Source organism: Mandrillus leucophaeus, unplaced genomic scaffold (genome assembly GCF_000951045.1).
Source record: "Mandrillus leucophaeus isolate KB7577 unplaced genomic scaffold, Mleu.le_1.0 Scaffold887, whole genome shotgun sequence".
Taxonomy (NCBI): domain Eukaryota; kingdom Metazoa; phylum Chordata; class Mammalia; order Primates; family Cercopithecidae; genus Mandrillus; species Mandrillus leucophaeus.
In genome coordinates, this window is record NW_012109663.1 from 561,815 (window position 1) to 587,696 (window position 25,882).

The following is a 25,882-nucleotide window of genomic DNA, read 5'->3' on the forward strand; positions in this document are numbered from 1 at the left end:
CTTCACCCCCATCCCCTGTGTAACGGGTTTTTCTCCCGCCGGCAAAAACCCGCGAAGTCATCGAGCGTCTCTGCGAAGTTTACCATTTCGAATTCTGCTGAAGCTCAAGCAAGCAAGGCAGAGAAAAGGCTAATCGGACCCACGGTGAGATCCCACCACCTACTCCTTCGTCGCACCGCGATTCAAACTGCGCTGTCTCCCGCCTTCCCTGCTCCCTTTATACTGCAGAATGTTCCCTCATCCGGGAACTCGGATTGCTCATCCCACCAATGGCTGCCACCCGCCCTCGGGACGCGTCCTTGAGACTTCAGCCAATGAGCAAGCAAAGAAAAGGGTGGAGGGGCGGGCGCTTCTAAGCTCAAGCCGCGATTGGGACGTGAGGAGCGAAGCGGGGGAGGGCGGAGGGATGGGAACGGGGGAGAAGAAGGGCACCGCGGCGGGAGGGAAGAAACAGAGCGAGCTACTCTGCGGGAGCGCAGTACCAGCCAGCTGCGGTCACGTGCCGGGGAGGAGGAGCTGAGACCTCAGGGGAGGGGCGCGCGGTAGCGCCCCGGGTACCCTAGCAGGGCTCTGGAGAGGACGTGAAGTCTCCTCCGTATCTAGCACGCAGCCCCCACCGCTCCCAACCCCACCCCCAGCGCCTCTCGGGCGGAGACCTGCGACCTGCAGCCGCCTTCTGGGGCCCCGGGCACCCTCTCCCGACCCTCTCAATCCCTGGCGGCTCCTCCAGTCTGACAGGTGGCGCGAACGCGTCCGGTGAGAGGAGGCTGAGGTTTGCCCTGACCCTTCCTCAGCCTTAGTAGAGATTCCGTGTTTCTTCCCTCTAGGCGAATCCCCAGTCACCGACAACAGATCAGGACCGGTTGCTCTCACTTTATTTTCAGCCGGGTCTTCCACCTCTCCCTCACTACTTATGAAATCCCCCACGGAATAGTTCTGTGACAGCAAACGGTGAAGCCAAGTCACCTCACTGGTCACGAAACCCTTTTTGTTTACACTTAAGGAGCTTCTGGCGAGGCAGTATTCTTAAATCATAAACCATATTTTTTGGAGACTACACATCAATGGGTTGTACCTGTAGCCTGATGTGTAAAGCTCATTTAGTGAAACCTCAGAGCTATTATGTGTCAACTTTTCAACAATAAATATTTTGCCACATGACAAATGTTCGGCAAATGTCGACGGAGTAACTCTGACATGATTCACAGGCAGTTACAGAGGGTCGGTGCAATGCAATCAACTGCAAATGATGAGGTTAAAATAATGATACTGTACACACAGTACTATCCTTCCAACTAGTAGATTATTAACACCTACGTATATCTCCAGCTGCTTGGGGACAGTAGTGTCTCAATCTCATTTGTAGTATTTTAGTGCGTTATACTTTTTAACATAACTGAATAGTTTCAGTGTGATGAACGTTTTGAAACATATGCTCTAGGCCAGGTGCGGTGGCTCACACCTCTTATCCCAGCACTTTGGGAGGCTGAGGCGGGCAGATTACGAGGTCAGGAGTTCACGACCAGCCTGGCCAACATGGTGAAACCCCATCTCTATTAAAAATACAACAATTAGCCAGGCGTGGCACCCACCTGCAATCCCAGCTACTCAGGAGGCTGAGGCGGGAGAATCGCTTGATCCCGGGAGGCAGAGGTTGTGGTAAGCCAAGATCACGCCACTGCAGCCTGGGCAACAGAGCGAGACTCCTTCTCAAAAACAACAACAACAACAAACATATACTCTGAAGTACTTTAGATTGGGTTTGAATTGGAAAGATTTTATTGAATCAGAGGACCTCCCAATTTCTGTGAGATAAATTCTAGAGAAGAACTTCCCAAGGATTTTGACATTGAGGTTTATTATTTCTTGGAACCAAGGAACTCTTACGATGTCGATAGCAAGAGTTCATGAACCGTTTTCCTACTGATGATGTAATGATGATATATTAAGCTACAAAACCTGATATAATAGTTAACGATGGCTCCAGGGAAGCTTTGTGATATATAACAAACCAACATTAATGCCATGTCTAGTTTAGATAATACTCTGCCAGCTCTTTGCTATGAAGCCCAACAAAAGGAATTTACTGTTGCCTCGCTGAATAGTGGTTAGAGGATGAACTCAGAAGCAAGTAGAGATGGATTCTGTTCTGCCTCCTCCTCACTGTGTCATCTTAGTTACTAATCTTTCGGAGCTTGGAGTTCCTCTTCTGTGAAAAGATAGTATCTATTTTCACATGGTTGAAAGATTAAGGGAAAAGGTATGCAGTGTACATGGTAGCATGTGTTTGGCACATAGTTAGCCCTCAGTAAATAACTGCTATTATTTTCTACATTGGATGGGGGAGAGGGATGATATAAAGTATCTTTTATTTCTATTCAAAAATCTTTTTTGCTATTTGGTGTATTTTCTTTCTTCGATGTGGAAGCAGCAAGCTTGAAACCTGCCCAAAGTATACACAACCAAGTCATCCAACATCCAAACTAAAATCCAAAATTGGTTTAATAACTCAATAACTTTCCTTCAGAGAACAGGACAGTATTACTTTCTGCACTTTTCTCAGAGTGGTGCGATGGTTTCCTACTCTCTTTCCTACCCCCTGGAAAAGGTACGATGCAAATATGTTAATATTCTTGGTTTATCTTTCCAGTTTTTGTGTTAATGGTAATACATGTATATAATATACCTAGCCAGAGCTATGTAATTATTTTTGTTTAATGCCATACCCAATTAGTTCTCTTGCCATAAAAAATATGGGATGTCAGGGCAAGAGGATCACTTCAGCCCAGGTGTTCATGACCAGTCTGGGCAACGTAGTGAGACCCATCTCTACTAAAAATACAAAAATTAGCCATGCATGGTGGTCCCTGCCTGTGGTCCCATGTACTCGGGAGGCTGAGATGGGAGGACCACTTGAGCCCAGGAGGTTGAGGTTGCAGTGAGCCATGATTGTACCACTGAAATCCAGTCTGTGTGATAAACTGAGACCCTGTCTCAAAAAAACAAAACAAAATCCTAACAGGAGGTAGGCGAACTCACTATTATTGAATCTTTCCTTAATAGCCTTTTCCTAACTAATCTAGATTTTCCACGACTAGTTACTATCTCCTCTGAAACACTAGCATGTATATTAACTACTGTTGTTCTTGTCTTTTTATGTAGAGAATTTGAGACTCTTACACTTGGGAATTACAAATTTCTCAACTACATCTTGCTTTAAAAACCTATTTTTAAGAAAATATGAATAAGTTCCCCAGTTATTTCCAAGGATATTAGCTTAGATCAAAAATGGCAAAATTCTTCTCATCAGGAAATCCACATTAGAATCTTAGTTCTCTCTACCTAGGGCATCCAGGAAAAATATGTGCCTTCAAGGATTCACACAGCTGTGAATAACTGAGTTCCAGTGTGGTATTATGCAAAATATTGACCTAGAGTAAAAGAATTAGGGTTGAGTTTGGGTAGCCACTTACTTGCTATATGGCCTGTAGTGTGTTAAACACTGAAGCACTGTTTCTTCATTTATTAAATAGGGATTCATAGCATCAGATAAACCAACTTGATAGAATTGTGACAGAGTTTCATTAAGTGTGAAGAATATGTAAAGTGATGTAATAATATTTTTGGCACCAAAGCCGTAGTCCTTCCTGAATTCTGTTTAGATTGAGAAGCCTGTGTGTTTAATTCAGTGTTGATAAAACCAAAGCCATCGATTTAAATTCCAAATTGCCCAGCTTTGCACTTCTCATGATCACAGATTGCACACAGGTAATGATTCACAAATGCAGGGAATATATTACAAAGATCAACAGAATCTGCTCAACCCAGATCCACTGCCATTTCAGGAAGAACAAAGATCATGGGACCCAATACCCACTTTAATATAGCACTAACTTACTTTTTCCATACATTAATCCTCAGAATTTTTGGAAATTTATTGTTTTAAAATTTTAAAAATCAGGATTCTTATCATAGTATCCTTTTATTATCTATTATCGATATCAATATTTATCTTTAGGATTTTCGGGGCAGGGGAAGGGAGTCCATGTGTTGAAATTGTTTTCCTAAATAATAGTGTATTTGTCTATGCAGTGGGTCCTCCTTCTCTGTATCCCTGTGTTCTACATCTGTGGATTCAACCAATTGAGGATCAAAAATATTCACAACATAAGCTGGGTGTGGCCAGGCGTGATGGCTCACACCTGTAATCCCATCACTTTGGGAGGCCAAGGCAGGTGGATCACTTGAGGCCAGGAGTTTGAGACCAGCCTGATCAACATGATGAAACCCTTTCTCTAATGAAAATAGAAAAATTAGCCATGTGTGGTGGCGTACATCTGTAATCCCATTTACTCTGGAGACTGAGGCATGAGAATTGCTTGAACTTGGGAGGCAGAGGCTGCAGTGAGCAGAGATCGTGCCACTGCACTCCAGCCTGAGTGACAGAGTGAGACTCGGTCTCAAGAAAAAAAAATAATAATAATAAGTTGCGTTTGGGGTGTGGCGGTTCATACCTGTAATCCCAACAATTTGCGAGGCTGAGGTGAAAGGATCGCATGAAACCAGGAGTTCAAGACCAGCCTGGGCAACATAGCAATTCCCTGTCTCTAATTTTTTTTTTTTTTCAATTAGCCAGGCATAGTGGTACACACCTGTACTCCCAGTTCCTAGGGAGCCTGAGGCAGGAGGATCCCTTGAGCCTAGAAGTTAAAGGCTGCGGTAAACCATGATTGTACCACAGCACTACAGCCTGGGTAACAAAGCAAGATCCTGACTTTCTCTCTCTCTATTTTAAAAATTTAAAAAGTATGGTTGCATCTGTACTAAACATATACAGACATTTTTTTCCTGTAATTTCCTAAACCATATAGTGTACCAACTATTTACATAGCGTAGGCATTGTAATGGATATTCTAAGTAATCTAGAGATGATCGAAAGCTTATAGTGTGCATAGGTTATATGCAAATACTACTATGCCATTTTATGGAAGGGATTGAGCACTCATGGATTTGGGAATCCAAGCAGCGGGGGGTGGGGACAGATCCTAGAACCAATACCCCACAGATACAGATACAGAGGGATGATTGTATTAGTATTTTGATACTTATCTCCACAGCTAAATTATAAATACACCCACTAATGCCCCTATTGCATATTTCTAACATAGTGACCAAGGAAATTGTTGTAGAGATTTGACACATTTTTATTACTGTATTGTCTTCTTTTGTCTGTATATATGCAACTGAGATGGAAGGCAATACCATACATTATACCGCATGATACATAACCATTCCCTAACAATAGAATATATGATAGCACTAGATTTGTGCTGTCAGCCTGTTAGGTAAAATAGAGCATATCCATCAAGTCACTCTACTTTCCAGGCAATACGCCAAGCAATAGCAGTTGGGAGATGGGATATATAGTGCTTAGGAGCCTCCCTTAATCTAGCTAAGAAGATTAAATGGGAGGAATATTCAAACAATGTCTTAATCATTAAAACCACATTAAGAAGGCTGTTACAGGCTGGGTGTGGTGGTTTATACCTGTAATCCCAGAACTTTGGGAGGCCAAGGTGGGTGGATTGCTTAAGGCCAGAGGTTCGAGACCAGCCTGGCCAACATGGCGAAACCCTGTCTCTTTTAAAAATGCAAAAATTAACGGAGCATGGCGGTGCATGCCTGTAATCCCAGCTACTCGGGAGACTGAGGCATGAGAATTGCTGGAAGCCAGGAGGCCAAGGTTGCAGTGAACAGAGATCATGCAACTGCACTCCAGCCTGAGTGACAGAGTGAGACTGCCTCCAAATAAATAAATAAATAAATAAATAAATAAATAAGAAGGTTGTTACAAAATAAGTCCCTGATTGGCTGCCAAATCAGCAGTACCTCTAGTTTAAAGGACAGAGACAACTGCAGGCTGGAGCATTTTGAAGAGTTTATGTTTAAATGGACTAAGGAGAGCTTTTGACTGGAATGGTGAATTGGTGTAAGAAGTAGCAGTTAGAAGGTAGATATGGCAGAGATTTCTTTTTATAATCATATGTCCATTTTTCTATCAACCTCAGTCATAAAACTTCCAGTTTTTAGCTGGACACATAGTGTTTTAGTCTGTTTTGTGCTACTGTGATGAAATACCTGAGACTGCATAGTTTATAAAGAACAGAAATTTATTTCTCACAGTTCTAGGGTCTAGGAAGTCCAAGATTAAAGCACTGGCAGGTTTGGCTGTCTGGTTGAGGGCTGCTCTCTCCTTCGAAGATGGAGCCTTGATGCTGTATCTTCTGGAGTGGAACATTGTGTCCTTACATTGTGGAAGACAAAGAAAGGTGAAAAGGGACGAACCCTCTCCACGAAGACCTTTTATGAGGGCACCTAATCTCATTCATGAGGGTGATCCCATGACTCAGTCTCCTCCCAATGGCCACACCTGCCAACACTTTTGCATTGTGAAATAAGTTATAACATAATTTTTGAAGGGGACAAAAACATTCCAACCATAGCTAATGTTCATCAGAATAAAGCTAAATTTGGACTTGAAAATAAGTTTTGACCAAAAGGTGTAAACTGCAGTAGTGGGTGCAACATCCACGAAGTTTCCTTAAATAAGGCAAACCGATTTCTTATTTTTGCTGACTGGATTGAAGACAGAATTGGACAGTCATCTTGAACCATGAAATGAACTTAGGAATATAGGCCACACATGAGGGAATAACAAGATAAATGGAGCAAGGGTCTTTGATACTATGGAGTGTCAAACCTACCCTGGATCTCTCTGAACATGGGCATCTATTTTGTTTGAGCCCCTTTTATTTTGGGTCATCTGTCACTTGCAGCTGAACCCAATCCTAACTATTATAATGAGTCAATACCCTAAATACTTGTAGAAAGATAGCAGACTTTACCCTGAGAGACTGAGGAACCAATTAATATTTCTGAGAAAGAAAGAATACAGGGTTCCTCACTTTTAGGATACTAATCTAATATGGGTTACAGGGCAAATCAGAAAAGAGAAAAATTTTGTTAGAAGGCTGATAAAGTTGATATCACTTAGGTATAAAGCCTATGATATGGTTTTGCTGTGTCCCCACCCAAATCTCATCTTGAATGTGCCATGTGTTGTGGGAGGTACCAGGTAGGAAGTAATTGAATCATGGAGGCAAGTCTTTCACGTGCTGTTCTCATGATAGTGAATACGACTCACGAGATCTGATGGTTTCATTATTTTGTTATGTTTTGCTTTTTCTGAGACAGAATCTCCCTCTGTCACCCACCGTGGAATGCAGTGGCACGATCTCAGCTTGCTGCAACCTCTGCCTCCCAAGTTCAAGCGATTCTCCTCCCTCAGCCTCCCAGAGTAGCTGGGACTACAGGCATGCACCACCACACCCAGCCTTTTTCTTCTTCTTCTTTTTTTTTTTTTGGTATTTTTAGTAGAGATGGGGTTTCATCATGTTGGCCAGGCTGGTCTCAAACTCCTGACCTCAGGTGATCCTCCTGCCTCAGCCTCCCAAAGTGCTGGGATTACAGGTGTGAGCCACCACACCTGGTCGAGATCTGATGGTTTTAAAAACAGGAGTTTTCCTGCACAAACTCATTCTCTCTTTGCCTGCTGCCATCCATGAAAGACGGGACTTGTTCCTCCTTGCCTTCCACCAGGATTGTGAGGCTTCCCCAGCCACGTGGAACTGTAAGTCCAATTAAACCTCTTTCTTTTGTAAATTGCCCGGTCTCAGGTATGTATTTATTAGTAGCATGAAAATTTACCAATACAGCCTAAAACTTATATAACACTGAAGCCAAGTGAAGATTGTAAAACATCTTGAAAGAAAAAGCACTAAGATTTTGTGACTAAGTATGCTATTTAGGAAGATGTAGGGGGGATGGTGGATACTAAGCGATAAGAGAAAAGAGCTAGGTTTTTGAGGGTGGTGGTCTGGGATATAAAGTAACAAGATCATCTGTAGGAATAGGGAAGGTAAAAGGATAGATGCAAATTAAGAGGGGTAGAGAAAGAGGTAAGTCAGGAAAGTTGTGAAATACTGACTGTAAGTTGACATTAGGGAAGTCCAAGTGGAATTTCCTACCAAGTATGTTGGCAATAAGAGAAAGCAATCATTAAAAAGTCAGGAAACAACAGGTGCTGGAGAGGATGTGGAGAAATAGGAGCACTTTTACACTGTTAGTGGGAGTGTAAACTAGTTCAACCACTGTGGAAGACAGTGTGGCGATTCCTTAAGGATCTAGAACTAGAAATACCTTTTGACCCAGTGATCCCATTACTGGGTATATACCCAAAGAATTATAAATCATGCTACTATAAGGACACATGCACATGTATGTTTATTGCAGCACTATTCACAATAGCAAACACTTGGAACCAACCCAAATGATAGACTAAATTAAGAAAATGTGGCACATATACACCGTGGAATACTATGCAGCCATAAAAAAGAATGAGTTCACGTCCTTTGCAGGGACATGGATGAAGCTGGAAACCATCATAGTTCTGAGCAAACTATCACAAGGACAGAAAACCAAACACTACATGTTCTCACTCATCGGTGGGAATTAAACAATGAGAACACTTGGACACAGGAAGGGGAACATCACACACTAGGGCCTGTCGTGAGGTGGGGGGCGGGGAGGGATAGCATTAAGAGAAATACCTAATGTAAATGATGAGTTACTGGGTGCAGCACACCAACATGACACATGTATATATATGTAACAAACTTGCACATTGTGCACATGTACTCTAGAACTTAAAATATAATAATAAATGAATACAAAATTTGAATTTTTTTTTTTTAAAAAGAAAGTAAGTTAAAAGACAGCTGAGGCAACAGACCCAGAAAATTAAAGTGATTTCACAGTGGGCACAACGACTTTATACTAAACTTAGAAAACTCTCTTTAGTGGTAATATCTAGCAAGATGGTGTTCACAACATTTCTGCATGTGCACTGCTAGCTTTGCATAATGAACATCAAATCTGTTTTTGATCTGTAATACTTGACTGTTTATCAAAGATGAGATGTTGCCATGGGTTCTGTGACTAAATTGGGTATTACCAAAACTCTTGCTTGTTACGTACATTTTTTATGCCCAATGTTACGAAAGAATCATAACTGAGAAAAACTCATTGGCTGAATTCTTTACGTTTGAAATTCCATACAGCTTTCTTAGTATTAAAAGGAGTCTAAATGCCACCTTTGTCCTAAAAGGGAGGCACCACAAAATAGAATATAAAGTTATACAATATATACTTCACACCCCTCCACAGATTGAGCCTCAGGGCAGAAACCATATAAAAGGTGTGACCATCTTATTGAAAGGACTGGGGAGTCAAATACACTAGGATGGTCATGCTCAGAGAAGAGTCCAAAGGCTTTTCTTTCAATAAATGATCCTGGGATAACTGGCAAGCCACATGTAGAAAAATGAAACTGGGTCCTCATCTCTCACCTTATTAAAAAATCAACTTATGGTGGATCAAATACTTAAATCTAAGACCTGAAACCATAAAATTTCTAGAAGACAACGTTAGAATACTCTTCTAGACATTGTCTTAGGTGAAGAATTCACGACTAAGTACTCAAAAGCAAATGCAACAAAAACAAAAATAAATAAGTGGGACCTAAGTAAACTAAAAAGCATTTGCACAGTAAAAGAAATAATTGCACAGTAAACAGACAACCCACATAGTGTGAAAAAAAAATTTGCAAACTATGCATCTGACAAAGGACTAATATCCAGAATCTACAAGGAACTCAAACAAATCACCAAGAAAAAAACCAAATAACTTAATCAAAAGACATGAATAGGCAATTCTCAAAATAAGATACAGAAACAGTCAACAAACATATGAAAAAATGCTCAGCATCACTAATTATCAGGGAAATGCAAATTGAAACCACAGTGAGATACCACCTCACTCCTGCAAGAATGGCCATAATTTTAAAAAATCAAAAAATAATAGCTGTTGGTGTGGATATTGTGAAAAGGGAACTCTTTTACACTACTGGTGGGAATGTTAATTAGTACAATCGCTATGGAAAACAGTATGGAGATGCCTTAAAGAACTAAAATTTGAACTGCCATTTGATTGAGCCATCCCACTTCTGGGTATCTACCCAAAGGAAAAAGAGTCATTATGTGAAAAAGAAACACGTATGTTTATAGCAGCACAATTCCCAACTGCAAAACTATGAAACCCTCCTAAATGCCCATCAACCAACAAGTGGATAAGGAAAATATGGTATATGTATATATACCATGAATACTACTCAGCCATAAAAAGGAACAAAATAATGGCATTCGCAGCAACCTGGATGGAGCTGGAGGCAATTATACCATGTGAAGTAACTCAGTAATAAAAAACCAAGCATCATACATTCTCACTTATAAATGGGAGCTAAGCTATGAGGATGCAAAGGTGTAAGAATAATATAATGGACACTGGGGACTTGGGGGGAAGGGTTAGAGGGGATGTGGGATAAAATACTATACATTGGTGGGCACAGTGTACGCTGCTCGGGCGACAAGTGCACTAAAATCTCAGAAACTACCACTAAGGAACTTATTCATGTAACCAAAAACCACCTGTTCCCCAAAACTACTGAAATAAAGTATTTTAAAATAAAGGCTTTTCTACACCCTTAGACTTTCTTAACTCTGTTTTATAGTGGAATGCGGGGGTAGAGGAGCTTACAGTCATTGGTTATCTCAGCATAACCTAGTGGAAACAAATATGGCTGTCAATGCATCTGAGAATTATCTTGGTAAATATTGTATCTATTGTTATTGAATTACTGTTATTGGAATTTAATATTGTTAGTGCCCAAGCAGAGGATGAAAGAGCAGTGCTTTTGTGCGTAGGAATAGATACATGGTTATCAGATAATGATTAGTGAGTCAGCAGATTTAGGATATTTAAGACATGATATTGAAGATCAACTGCTCTAAAAGACTTCTAAGGATTCCTTTCAACCTGAAAACATCCAAGGTAGACATGAGCAGAGCTTATCTTTATTTTTAAAGATGAAAAAACAGATTTAGGGGACATTCAGGCATACAATGACCAAATTCAGGTCCTCCATGCTCTTTCTATAACTTCGTACTTCTAAATGAAACACTTCTCAGAAGAGGATTTAATTAGTGCTTATGTGTCTACATGCCTGTGATTTTCTTTGTCTTTAGTGAAATACGTAAACTCTATTATTGAACAACTTTTAAGACATCAATGACATTCTTTCTAGATGAATATTGTTTTCATTGTTTCCTACTGTCCTCATAGTTTGTGAAATAGTCATTTCTTCCATAATCCTTCTCTACTGCTCAGATTCTCAGCAGGAAATAGAGACAATCTCTTCCTCCATTAATAGATTAGTCCAACATCTCCAGGCAAGAGCTGTCCAGGTGACTTCTCATATTTCACCACAAGATATAAAAATTTACATGCTGGCTCTTTGTTTAGTTTTTTGTTTGTTTTTTTTGAGACGGAGTCTCGCTCTCTCTCAGGTTGGAGTACAGTGGTACAATCTTGGCTCACTGCAACCTCACCCTTCCGGGTTCAAGCGATTCTCCTGCCTCAGCCTCCCAAGTATCTGGGATTACAGGTGGGCACCACCACGCCCAGCTAATTTTTGTATTTTTAGTACAGACAGGATTTCACCATGTTGGCAAGGCTGGTCTCGAACTCCTGACCTTGTGATCCTCCGGCCTCAGCCTCCCAAAGTGCTGGGATTACAGGTGTGAGCCACTGCGCCCAGCCATTTTTTCCTGTTTTAAAATCAAAACAGTATACTCAACTTAATTCTAAAAAAATAAAACAAGTCACTTTTTTCCCCCAGCTAAGCTGACAATTCAGGAATTTTACAAAATGTGTAGGGAGAGGAGAAAGTCTGGTAAATAAGTGTTATTGTATGTTATAATGTAGAAGTACTTATTTCACATCACTGATTTTGCAATGTAGTAAAACTACTCATTTGCAGAAAGGGCTTCCTCAAATTAGTGAATATTATGAATTATACCGCACTTAAAAATAAATGGAGTGTATACATATATGAGATGTATAAATATAAACATATAACAAATTTATAATACTTTTACATATGAATATATGTAAAACTCCAAGTGGCTGCTAATCAGTGGTGTCAAGAACAAATACTAGTACATTTGATTTAAAAAAAAAAAAAAGATTTATAATAGCATTATTTGAAAATTTATCAAAGTTCAAGAATTTTAAAAATATATGTTTGGAAATTTCTACATTTTGTGTTCTCTAAATTGGCTTATAAACATTCTTTATGGATAGTTCAAACTATGGTTTTTTTGTTTGTTTTTTTCTTTTCTTTTCTTTTCTTTTTGAGACAGAGTCTTGCTTTGTCACCCAGACTGGAGTGCAGTGGTGTGATCTCAGCTCACTGCAACCTCCACCTCCTGGGTCCAAACGATTCTTTTGCCTCAGCCTCCCAAGTAGCTGAGACTACAGCTACTTGCCACCATGCCCCGCTAATTTTTCTATTTTTGTGGAGACGGGGTTTCATCATGTTGGTCAGGCTGGTCTCAAACTCCTGACCTCAAGTGACCCGCATGCCTTGGCCTCCCAAAATGCTGGGATTACAGGCGTGAACCACCGCGCCTGGTCCAAACTACAGTTAAATTTCCAAAGATATGTTGAAAATTCCAGATGACTAGTATCTGAAATATTGCAGCTCTGTTCTTGGTTGGCTGTGGCAATTTGATTGTCCTACAATGCTAAGAGACATAATTTGAAACTGCAGTTATAAACAAGCAACATTTTTATTCAGACTGCATATTTTGGAGTGGCCAGATCTCCCCAAGTCACCCCTACATGCTGAAATTTGTTTTGAATTATAGCTAATGTAAAAATGTAGTCTTTTTTTTTTTTTTTTGAGACGGCGTTTCACTCTTGTTGCCAAGCTGGAGTGCAATGGCGAGATCTCAGCTCACTGAAACCTCTGCCTCCCAGGTTCAAGCGATTCTCCTGCCTCAGCCTCCCAAGTAGCTGGGATTACAGGTGCCCACCACCACATCCGGCTAAGTTTTGTATTTTTATTAGAGATAGGGTTTCACCATGTTGGCCAGGCTGGTCTTGAATTCCTGACCTCAAGTGATCTGCCCGCCTTGGCCTCCTAAAGTGCTGGGATTACAGGCATGAGTCACTGTGCCTGGCCCATTCATTTTTAAAATTGTAGCTGCCATTAGCTTCCTCACTCCATTTGCTTCTTACATTTGCAAAACCTACTTGGAATGGAGAAGGCACCATTGCACTTAACATGATCTTCATATGGATTATGGATTATAAATATGTATATAAACATTGAGGTAAAAACACTGAAGAATATGAAGTAGGTAATCAAAGCCCTGAATGGCTGAGACTGGCTCACTGTTCACCAGACCCATTTCTTCTTCCTGAGGTGGCCATGTGATGGATTCTTGTTAGTGTTTCTAGAAGTGACACGTGTTATTTCAACATGGAGGCTTTTGAAAAGTAGGTGTGCCTTCTATGCCTTCTTTTTCTGTATTTGAGAGTTGTACACATATGACTCCACAGCATAGAAGAGGTTAAATTTACAAGATTGATCACATGAAAGGATACCTGACAATCAGGAACACTGACACTTAAATTGTGTTAAGCTATCACAATTGCTTTTTTTTTTTTTTTGCAGTACTTAGCCTTCCTTAACTAGTATGCCTGGTCTGCAGTCACAACACAATCAATGTAAAAACATTTTAAAGAGATTTACATCTATGTAATAATTCATTATTAGGACACTAGTCTCATTTGCTAATAATATATAATAGAAGAAGTTTCGGCAAACGTTTTCTCCTAAATAACCCTTATTTTAATCATTCTTTACTTTTAAAAAGACTGTGCTTTGCAAAAATGAAAAGAAAATTATTCACAAGGTTATTTATTGTGGCATTTGCAACAGCAAGTGATTGGAAAGAACTATCATATGATCATTGATAGATAGCTTAGTGAATAAAATGTGGTACATTGACACAATGACGTAGGATGGCGCACTGAAAAGTAATGAGAAAAATATTTACATACAAATATAGAATAATCTCCAGGATGTATTATTAAGTGAAAGAAATAAGTACAGCAAAGGTTATGTATTAAGTTATGTGAGGGATAAAATATTGCATAAATGGTCATATTTACAAAACAACAATTGTGGATGGATAAATGAAAAAGTAATAAAAATTATGACAGTGAATGGAAGGGCAGAGAGGACAGAGAACAAGTTTGAAGACTCTTCCACTGGCCAAATTGGAGCACACTGAGCAACAAAAACAATAATGAACACAAGTTTGAGTCAAACCTATTGGATTTTTAAAAAGTAATGAGTTCAAATTGAAGAGAAAAAAGAGAGTTCAGAGAGAAGAGTGGGGAGGAGAAAGAAGAAGGTAGAAGGAGAGGAGGAGAGAGAGAAAAAAAAATTTGTTGGATGCTGTTGTAAGTGTCCACAGCACCAACTCATTACTCATATCTCATGACTGATAATTCAAGGTGAAGAAGTAGGCCAGGCAAGGTAGCTCCTGCCTGTAATTCCAACACTTAGGGAGGCTGAAGCAGGAGGTTGGTTAAGCCCAAGAGTTAGAGATCAGCCTGGGCAACATAGTGAGATCTCTTCTCTAAAAAAAAAAAAAACTTAAAAAAAATTAGCTGGACATAGTGGCACATGCCTGTAGTCCCATCTGGTCTGGAGGCTGAGGTGGCAGGAGGATTGCTTGAGCCAAGGAGGTTGAGGCTGCAGTGAGCCATGTGACAGAGTGAGATCTTGTCTCAAATAAATAGATACAAATAAAGGTGAAAAAATAAGCATTTATCTTGTCTGTATGCCGTGAATTATGTTTCAGTTTATACTGAACTAACTGATGAGAAAAATTTCTCTGAACAACAGAATGTCAGTTAATAAATGCAGAATAAATAATATATATATTTTTAAATCTCAGTTTTTAAACCTTCACATGAATCATTTAAAGGTCATTAATCTATTGTAAAATCATTAGATGTAAGGTTAGGAAATTTACAATGAAGGTATATGGCTGTTACCCCCCATCAATCTTAGTATTGTAAAACTAAAACAACCAGATACACCACATGCCTCTTGATGTAATTAACATGAAAATGAACTACACAATCCCACCTATCAAGTATTCTTAAAAAAAACAATTGAACCCATATCTGTTCAAGTCTTCAGGACTAATTTCTTGGCACTGAAAATAGAAAGCCACCAAGCAGACAATGCAAAGAATCATTAGCCATATCCACAATGTGTAAAATTGACCTACTTTTTTCAATAAGGCAATAGAATTCAGGGGAGGAGAAAAAAGAGGAGAAAACTGTTCTAAATTAAGAGATATTTAAAAAGAATTGCGAGATAGAACAACCCAGTAAAATGTGTGAACCTTGTTTGGAAGCTGATGTCATTAAACCTCCAATTAGTGGTAGTGGTTGTTTTTTTAAGTGGTTGTTTTTTAATTAAATTTTACATGATTGGGGAAATTTGAATATAGACTTAGAACTAGGTAATATGAAGCAATAATTGTTAATGCTGTTAGAGAAAACAGTGGCATTTGTTTATGTAAGAAAATGTCCTTTGTTTTATTACTTTTAAAGAAAGCACATTAAAGTATTTCAGAGAAATATAAAATGATTTCTGAAATTTTCTTTAAAATGCTCCAAAAATTTTTTTAATGCAGGAAGCATAAACAATATGGCAAAATATTTATAATTATTGACATTAGTGCTTATTTGAAATTTTCAGTAGAGTTCAAAAAGAAAAAATTGGTAATGAAATTGCTGCAGATGCTGTCTCTGTGTAGGAAGAAAAAGATGGTAAACTTTGCCTTGTGGTCATGCAGTTTGCCCTTGTTTGTGACCTTTTCATATCATAGTTTTTACCCTTAAGTTAAAAGAAAAAAAAAAAGAAAAAAGACCAACCCCAATATCCTATTTAAACAAACCAAGCTTCGCTTCTTAGCCACTCTGGCTTCACCACATAAATGATACTTTATTGTTTGAAGTTGTGCTGAGCTGTCTTTAATAGATAAGTTTATCTACATATATAAATATTTTGACTGTAAATTTTGTTTTGTTGGGCTATACTAAAATAACATGGAAATAACTTGAACATGAACCACAAAAGGTAAGAAGCAATGATGCAGCAGTGGAAAAAAAGAGGAAAATTAAATTCAGAACAAACTGGATTTGACATTTATGCTTCCCAGCTAAGAGACATTGGTCTAATCAACCTATGTGAGCATTCCACTTCTCTTGGGCAGAATGGGACTATTGTGAAGACTGCATGAGCTAAGTCATGTGCTTTTTTAACTGTAATGCATCATACCAAGATAAAATATTATTAGCATGAAGAATGAGTGCTGACAATATTTCATGACTATTTTCATTTTACGAAAGTGAAAAATTATCTACACTGATTTTTAAAAATAATTAAAAGTAATTTACAAAATTTCCTCTAACAAACAGCAACAAGAAACACATTTGGTCTGCCTCTATATATTTCCATCAGCAGATGAATCACATCTGCTCAACAAGGACAGAGTTCCACTTTGGTTTTTGACTTTGTTCCTGTTAAGGATCATTTTATTACAGTGATATTAGGTCTTGCTTAGAAAAACTATTATTCTGTCTCTTCAGGTGTAGTTAACTACACTGAAAATTTCCTTTAAAAAGATACCAGAGTAAAGAAATAATTTTATAATGAAGAAAATCACCCAAGTTTTACTGTTTTATACCGTATGTTTAATATTTCAAGTTTGTTTGTTTTAATTTCAGCACATAATACAATTTCGCCTCTTCAAAAACTTACAGATAAATTGAGTACCATATTGAGAAGCCACAGGCAACATTAACTGTGACTTAGATGGCTCTGAGTAATTTATAATTCAATTTGCAGCCAATATTCAGTGTTGTTTTGCACTTGAACTCAGCTTTTCTGGAAATTGTTTAAGGCACGTAAACATCCTGCATTAATGAAAAGTTGTTCTTACAACATAATTGTGAGTGATGAAGAGAGAACTTAAGAAAACATAACGTTTTATCCTTATCCCCTTTTTGGAAAAAGAGGCCACATGAAACAACATTAATATCTCTTCAAAGTAATTAACGGCTTAAGGGCTACAAAGTACTTTGAAAACAAAAGCAAAAATTTCTCCTAATAAACAGCAACAAGAAACACATTTGGTCTGGCTCTAGTATTTCCGTCAGTAGGAGAATTAGACACACAAGGATAGACTTCCACATTGTTTTTTGTTGTTGTTGTTTGCTTGTTTTGAGACAGAATTTTGATCTTGTTATCCAGGCTGGAGTGCAGTGGTGCGATCTAGGCTCACTGCAACCTCTGCCTCTCAGGTTCAAGCGATTCTCCTGCCTCAGCTTCCCAAGGAGCTGGGAATACAGGCATGCACCATCATGCCTGGCTAATTTTGTATTTTTAGTAGAGACAGGGCTCTCGCCATGTTGATCAGACTGGTCTCAAACTCCTGACCTCAAGTAATCCACTTGCCTCAGCTTCCCAAAATGCTGGGATTATAGGCGTGAGCCACCGTGTCTGGCTCACATTGGTTTTTTACTTTGTGCCTGCTAAGGATCATTTCACTACAGTGATGTTAGGTCTTATTTAGATAAATTATTATTCTGTCTTTTCAGGTGAATGGTAGAGAAAATAGATTATACTCCTATGGACACTGCTGGTACTTTCAATGTCTTTATAACAGGCTCATCTGTATCTCTTTACTCTCACTTTTCACTGTTTCTAATGGTCTCAATCTAGATTATTCTTTTCCCATTTAAAAAGCCATTATTTATTAATTTATTCTTGAAAAGGCTACAGTTGTCAATGTTTCAACATTTAAAAGGCTAAAAATAAGTGGTATAGAGTGAAAATTCTCTCTCCCCCTCCTATCCTTCAGTTGCTCAGCAATGTGTTTTCTCCATAGTTTCCTTGATCACCTGCTTTTGTTTACAAAGCTTTTGTTGCTTCCTCTATCTGAAATGCGCTTCAGATAGCTGTCAAATTTTGCACTTTACTTCTTCAAAATATGGCTCAATACTCTCCTTTAGTGAACATTCCCTGAGCCACAATCTCCAAAATTGATCTCTTATTCCCCTTGATTCTGCATCGTTGAATATGGTTTATACCCTGATTTCTTTAATATACTTTAAATTGCTAATGCTCCTAAATTACTTTCATATTTCCTGGACTGATTTTAGATTTTTGAATAACCTACAGATTTACAGTGCCTTGAAAGCAAGAAGTGACTTTGATTTTATTTTTCCTATGTAGCAGTCTGGATCTGTGCAACTAGTTGGTGCCTAATATCTTCTGTATCCTCAAAAAGCATTAACTGGCATTTCTCAAAATTCGGTGCATATCAGAATCCTGGGGCCAAGAATGGAGGGGAGGTGGAAAGTAGGGAGCTTTTGAAACTCATGAATGCTAGGATTCAACCCATGCCAATTAAATGAGAGTCTCTTGGGAGTGAGATTTGAGCATAAACACTATTTAAAACCTGCTGGATGACTCCAATGCACAGCTATGTTTAAGAATCAGTGATCTAACCCACTCCCTGCCCTCAATCTCAGTGATGGCCTCATTCCATGAGAATCTGCTCTTCCTACCAGTGTTCTACAATCCTCCCTGCATCTGCACCCATCTTCTCCTGCTTTGTCCCCACTATAGCTAAGAAAGAGTTCCTCTGCTTCCCATAGGCCTCCTTCCAGCTGCCACATTGTCTTTGCTCCCTTTCACAGAAACCTTCTCATGGGATTTTTCTTTGCAGGTGGTTGTCATGTTTTCACCTCCAAATCTCTCTTCAACCACTTATATTTGATTTTCATTCCCATCAGGCCTCCCAAAAGGTTCTTGTCAGTGTTACTTGTCATGTTGCCAAACCCAATGCTCAGTTTTCTGCCTTCTTCTTACTCTCAGCAGCATGACCACACTTTACTCCAAATACTGCCATTTCTTCACTTCCAGGATACCATATGGTTGCTCCTCTTCTCCTTTTATTGCTTTCTTTCCTTTACTGTCTCTTCACTACCTGACTTCAAGATAGCACTTTTCCAGGGCTTGGTCCTAAGCCCTCTTCTTTCTCCACATATTTCCATGTACAATTTTTAAGTAGAGACGATTTCAGATAGTAGATGATTGAAAATTTTTTACCTTAATAGTTAAGTACAGTCATCTCTGGGTATCTCTGGAGATTCGTTCCAGGAACCCCGGTGGATACCAAAATTATCAGATGCTCAAGTCGCTGATATTAAATGTTGTGGTATTTGCATATAACCTATGCACATACTCCTGTGTACTTTGAATAATCTCTAGATTACTTATAATACCTAATACAATGTAAATAGTTGTTACACTGTATTGTTTAGGAAATAACGACAGGAAAGACATTCAGTACAAACACAATTTGTTTTCCAAATATTTTTGATCCACTGTTGGTTGAATCCATGGATGTGGAATCCACGGATACAGAGGGTCCACTATTTATTTCACTTTGACAGGTAAGTATTAGAAAAGACTACAACCTGAAAATCAAACTCACATTAAGGTTAGAAAGTGAAGGAGAGTGAGTTCAAATAGCAAATCATATGGCAAACTTCAGAAAATCTGCTTTTTACACCTCTTTTCTTTTCGTAAATTTCTTCTCAAGTTCACAGCTATCTTCACTCTTTCCAAAAGCCTCTCTCTATGGTCAATCGTTATATCTTCCCCTGCCCCCTTTATAATTTTTCCCCCAATCATACTCTCCAGCCTCCTGGTTCCAATCTTCCCCCTCTTCATTCATCTCTGGCAGAAACACATCCTGCTGAGAAGCTTCCAGATACCCTGTATTGAAACTGCATATATTACTGAGAAGTTAGGTTTCACTTAAATGGGAAAGCTTCAAAATAGGGAACAAATACTTTGCAAGGAAGCCACTGAAAATTTGCTGGATATAGAACAGATACTCTGGGGAAGAAAGAGGTGTGGTAATAAAACAATATACAAATATTTTAAATAATAAAGTCTGTCTTAGACTTGTTGTCTAAGAATCTAGGATAATTCACATTTAAGCATATTAGTATACTTTGGGAGCCCAGGAGCCACGAAAGCACCTGGGTCAAGATCAAAGCTGGCATCTTGATCACCAAGTTACCTTATTTTAGCATTACCAATATATAGTTTCTCTAATTATTAGATTTGCATCTCTAAGATTCTAATATAATGGTCCTAATATGAAACTACTATTTTCTAATAGTTCTTTTGGAATCTTTTTATTGTATTTTATTTTATTTATTAAATTTGATTTCATTGCTTAGAGACTGGGTCTCACTCTGTCACCCAGGCTGGAGTGCAGTGGCACAATCATATCTCACTGCAGCCTCAACCTCCCATGCTCTAGTGATCCTCCCACTTCAGCCTCCTGAGTAGCCAGAACTACAGGTGTGTGCCACCACACTTGAATAATTTTTTTTATTTTTTATTTTTTGTAGAAATGGAGTCCCACTTTGTTTCCCAGGCTGGTCTCGAACTCCTGGGCTCAAGTGATCCTCCTGCCTCAGCCTCCCAAATTCCTGGGATTACAGGTGTGAACTACTGCTCCTTGTCCCATAGAATCTTTCTAACTCTGACATAATAAAATAAAATTTGACTTGACAGAATGTCTCCAATAATTCTATTTTTACTTAATAACTCTAGTAGTGCCTATAGGTCATATTTATATTATATATATTAGATTATAATAAAACTGCAAGAAATATATTGTTTCTGTAGACAGGAATAAAATAATACAAATACCAATACCTCAATGATTAACCAATTTCTCTTTTTATCCTGGTACTAAATTTTGGCTTTATTTGTTTATGCCATTTTCAATGGGGTTCTTTAGTATGGAGAGCAATGAGTCATTTCTTTTCAGAGTCAACAGACTATATCACCAGATAAACTGCAAATGAGCCAGATAAATAGGATATAAATCCTCAGTTTGTTTAGAGTAAAAAAAATACTAACTTACACATTTATGTAATGATTTTTAACAAATCAGCCTGTTTTTTCCTGCTCTAAGATGGCCAACTAGATGCAGGCAGGAGAAACATCTGCAACCGAGTGACCGAGACATTGGGAAGACTGGTATGCTCCTAGCAGAACTTCAGAGGGAAGCCATTGAGAGCAGACGGAGAAAAGATACAGATGCTGAGCTGAAGGGGAAGGAAACTGGGAACCTTGCAGAGGGCTACTGTTCACCAAGACTCATTCCTGGTCCCCAGCAACTCCTGGGGAAGGGTTGGCTTGAACAGGCAAGGAGCAACCCATTCTGGCCACTGGACTCTGGAATCCTGGCAGGAGGAGACCCTGTGATCACCATGGACACTTGTGTTGGCAGGGGGAGCTGCTTTGATAGGTGGTTGGGGCAGAGCTACAGCCAGCATGGAGCCCAGTTGGTTTGATGTGGGAGCGTCCTTAGTGGAGCATAGCCAGGGATGCCTATAGGAGACTTGAGCCCTAGTGGTACTGGCCGACCTGAACTCTGCTGGGTGGTCTTGCCCGTGACAAGGGGCCATCTGACCTGAGCACCCTTCATTCTGCTGGTCTCTTCTGGGGACCCGGCCTGGACACGCCTGCTTGCAGTGCAGCCCCCCAGGTACTTCCTAGGGACCCACATTATAGCTTCTGGCTAATGGACGTGGCCTGACCAGCAGAGTGCTCTAGCAGAAAGGCTGGCAGACCCTCACCAGCCAACCTGCACCCTCCCCACTTGACAGCCTGCCCTGTGTGCTTTGCCTGCATGCACTCACTCCATCCCTCTGCATCACTTTGCTGGCACGGGTGGACCTTACCTTTCCTTTCTTAGCAGTGCGTGTGTACACGTGCACCCTGCCATGCCACTGCTGCCTGCATAAGTGCACCCATCCTTTCCCCAACTGCATTGCCATTGTCGTTGGAGCATTGGCAGACACAAGCCCACTAGCCCTGCCCTGGCTAGTGCCCCAGCCCTGTGCTGACACTGCTGCTAGCGTGAAACATAGGCATGGAAGACAGTGGATCCACCTCCACCCTGAGGGCCACCTCCACCTACAGGAACAAGCACAGAGGGCACACACAGTCCTGTACCCACTGGTGCCCCACCCCTGTGCTAATACCACCACAGGTATGAACATGTAAACAGTCACCAGCAAGGGTCCCCTGCCCCCTTGAGCGGCGCTGCCACCATAGCTGCTGTGAATGCCAGCACAGCAGCCAGCACCCTGGCACCCACTAGCACCCTGACACAGATAACGGCTATGCAACCCCTGTGCTGTGCTGCTGCCGCCTCTGCTGCTGACTTGTGCACACGAGCATAAATTCTGCTACCACCACCCTATGAAGTGTTTTGGCTGGCACCACCCATTGGAGTGTTGTGAATTGCAGTCTGGGAGCACCCCAGCTCCTACAGTGCAGCAGGTTCCTAAATTCAAGAAGCCAGAGAACAAAGCTGGGGCTCAATACCAGTCCCCTAGAGCTAGAGCATGGAGTCCAGGAGTCCTGAGCTGAGCCTTAGCCCCCTAAAATCTTTCAGAAATGAAGCCAGTCGACTGAACCCATGTTATACCACGATCAAACCCCCAAAGTCATCAAATAGGATAAAATAAAACCTCATCCAAAAACAGCAACTTCAAATATTGAAAGAACATTATTAGCCCACACAGATGAGAAAGAAGCATCACAAGAACTCTGACAGCTGAAAAAGTCAGAGTGCCTTCTTTCCTCCAAATGATCACAGTAGTCCTCCATCAAGGGTTCATAACTGGGCTGAGATGGCCAGAATGATAAATACAATTTATGGCTAGGCATGAAGATCATCAAGATTCGGGAGAACATTGAAGCCCAATCTAAGGAAGCTAAGAATCACAATAAAGTGACACAAGAGCTGACAGACAAAATAGCCAGCATAGAAAAAAACCTAACTGACCTGATAGAGCTGAAAAACACGCTTCAAGAATTTCATAATGCAATTGCAAGTATTAACAGCAGAACAGACTAAGTGGGGGAAAAAATCTCAGAGCTTGAGGACTGGCTTCCTGAAATAAGACAGTCAGACAAGAATAAAGTAAAAACAATGAAAAGGAATGTAAAGAGAGCAAATCCACAACTTACTGGCATCCTTGAAGGAGATGGGAAGAATGGAAGCAACTTGGAAAACTTATTTCAGGATATTATCAGTGAGAACTTCCCCAACCTAGCTAGAGAAGCCAACATTCAAATTCAGGAAATGCAGAGAACTGCCATAAAATAATTCACAAGATCATCCCCAAGACACATAATCATAGATTTTTCCAAGATTGAAATGCAAGAAAAAAATGTTAAAGGCAGCTGGAGAGAAGGACAGGTCACCTACAAAGGGAAGTCCATTAGACTAACAGTGGACCTCCCAGTAGGAACCCTACAAGCCAGAAGAAATTGGGGGCCTAGATTCAAAACATTCTTAAATAAAAGAAATTCCAACCAAGAATTCCATATCAACCCAAACTAAACTTCACATGCAAAGAAGAAATAAGATCCTTTTCAGACAAGCAAATGCAGAGAGAATTTGTTACCACCAGACCTTCCTTACAAGAGCTACTGAAAGAAGCACTAAATATGGAAAGGAAAGATCTTTACCAGCCGCTACAAAAACACATCTAAATACACAGATCAGTGATGCTATTAAGCAACTACATAAACAAGTTAGCATAATAACCAGCTAACGACACAATGACGGATGAATCCATACATATCAATACTAACCTTGAATGGAAACTGGCTAAATGCCCCAATTAAAAGGCACAGAGTGGTAAGCTGGATACAGAAGCAAGGCCCAGTGATATCCTGTCTTCAACAGACACGTCTCACATGCAGTGACAACCATAGGCTCAAAATGAAGGGATTAAGAAAAATCAAATGGAAAACAGAAAAAAGCAGGGGTTGCAGTCCTAATTTCAGACAAAATATAACTTAAGCCAACAAAGATAAAAAAGACAAAGAAGGGCATTACATAATGGTAAATGAATCAATTCAACAATAAGACCTAATATCCTGAATATATATGCACCCAACACAGGAGCACCCATATTCATAAAACAAGTTCTCAGAGACCTTCAAAAGACTTAGACTCACACACAATACTAGTGGAAGACTTCAACACCCCACTGACTGTATTAGACAAATCATTGAGGCAGAAAAATAACAAAGATATTCAGAACCTGAACTCAACACAGGACCAAACAGGCCTGATGGACATCTACAGAACTCTCCCTGCAAAAATACAGAATATACATTCTTTTCATTGCCACATGGTGCATATTCTAAAATCAACCACAAAGTCAGACATAAAACAATCCTTAGCAAATGTAAAAGAACTGAAATCATGTTAACCACTCTCTTGAATCACAGTGCAATAAAAGTAGAATTCAGGACAAAGAAAATCACTCAAAACCATACAATTACATAGGAATTAAATAACCTGCTCCCAAATGACTTTTGGGTAAATAACAAAATTAAGGTAGAAATCAAGAAATTCTTTGAAACTGATGAGGACAAAAATACAACATTATCAGAATCTCTGGGACACAGTTAAGGCAGTGTTAAGATGGAAATTTATGGCACTAAATGCCCATATCAAAAAATTAGAAAGATTTCAAATTAACAACCTAACATTACAACTAAAAGAACTGGAGAAGCAAGAGCAAACCAACCCTAAAGCTAGTGGGAGATAAGAAATAACCAAAATCAGAGCTGAACTGGAGGAGATTGAGACACAAAAAGCCAGTCAAAAGATCAATGAATCCAGGGGTTGTTTCTATGAAAAAATTAAGAAGATAAATATATTGCTAGCTGGATTAATAAAGAAGAAAAGAGAAGATCCAAATAAACACAATTAGAAATGACAAAGGGGATATTACCACTGACACCACCAAAATACAAATGACCATCAGAGACTACTATGTACACCTCTATACACACAAACTAGAAAACCTAGAAGAAATGGATAAATTCATGGACACATATACCCTCCTAAGACTGAACCAGGAAGAAACTGATTCCCTGAATAGACCAGTAATGAGCTCTGAAATTAAATCAGCAATAAATAGCCTAACATCCAAGAAAACCCCAGGACCAGATGGAGTCACATTCAAACTCTACCAGATGTACAAAGAAGAGCTGGTACCATTCCTTTTGAGACGATTCCAAAAAATTCAAGAGGAGAAACTCCTTCCCAACTCATTCTATGAGACCAGCATCATCCTGATACCAAAACCTGGCAGAGATACAACAACAACAAATCCTCAGGCCAGTATTCTCAATGAAAATTGATGCAAAAATCCAAACAAAATACTAACAAACTGAATCCTGCAGCTTATCAAAAAGCTAATTCACCATGATCAAGTAGGCTTTATCCCTGGGATGCAAGGTTGGTTTGACATATGCAAATCCATAAACATGATTCATCACATAAGTGAACTAAAGACAAAACCACATGATCACCTCAATAGATGCAGAAAATGCTTTGAATAAAATTTAACATCTATTCATGTTAAAAACTCTCAATAAACTAGATATTGAAGGGATACACCTCAAAATAATAAGAGCCATCTATGATAAACCCACAGCCAACATCATACTGAATGAGCAAAAGCTGGAAGCATTCCCCTTGAAAACTGGCACAAGACAAGGATGCTCTCCCTCACCATACCTATTCAACGCAGTATTGGAAGTTCTGGCCAGGGCAATCAGGTAAGAGCAAGAAATAAAGGGCATCCAAATAGGAAGAGAGGAAGTCAATCTATCCCTGTTTGCAGATGGCATGATCCTACA

At 39.6% G+C, this 25,882-nt stretch overlaps 1 protein-coding gene and 1 long non-coding RNA gene across 3 annotated transcripts in view; one reads left to right on the plus strand and one right to left on the minus strand.

Annotated features, from left to right (window-relative positions):
* LOC105531445 (histone H2A.Z) overlaps positions 1-306 on the minus strand; it is a 2,383-nt gene extending 2,077 nt beyond the window's left edge. Inside the window, exon 1 of one of the 2 annotated variants that reach the window (XM_011969363.1) lies at positions 84-306. In XM_011969363.1, the coding sequence (XP_011824753.1) occupies positions 84-86 (3 nt within the window). In that variant the 5' untranslated portion in view covers positions 87-306. The remainder of the gene's footprint in view (positions 1-83) is intronic. The other variant, XM_011969364.1, reaches the window with a different exon arrangement.
* Positions 307-409: 103 nt separating this feature from the next.
* The window catches only part of LOC105531447, an 84,549-nt gene continuing 59,076 nt past the window's right edge, over positions 410-25,882 (plus strand). Inside the window, exon 1 of the long non-coding RNA XR_001004803.1 lies at positions 410-595. This is a non-coding gene — a long non-coding RNA (uncharacterized LOC105531447). The remainder of the gene's footprint in view (positions 596-25,882) is intronic.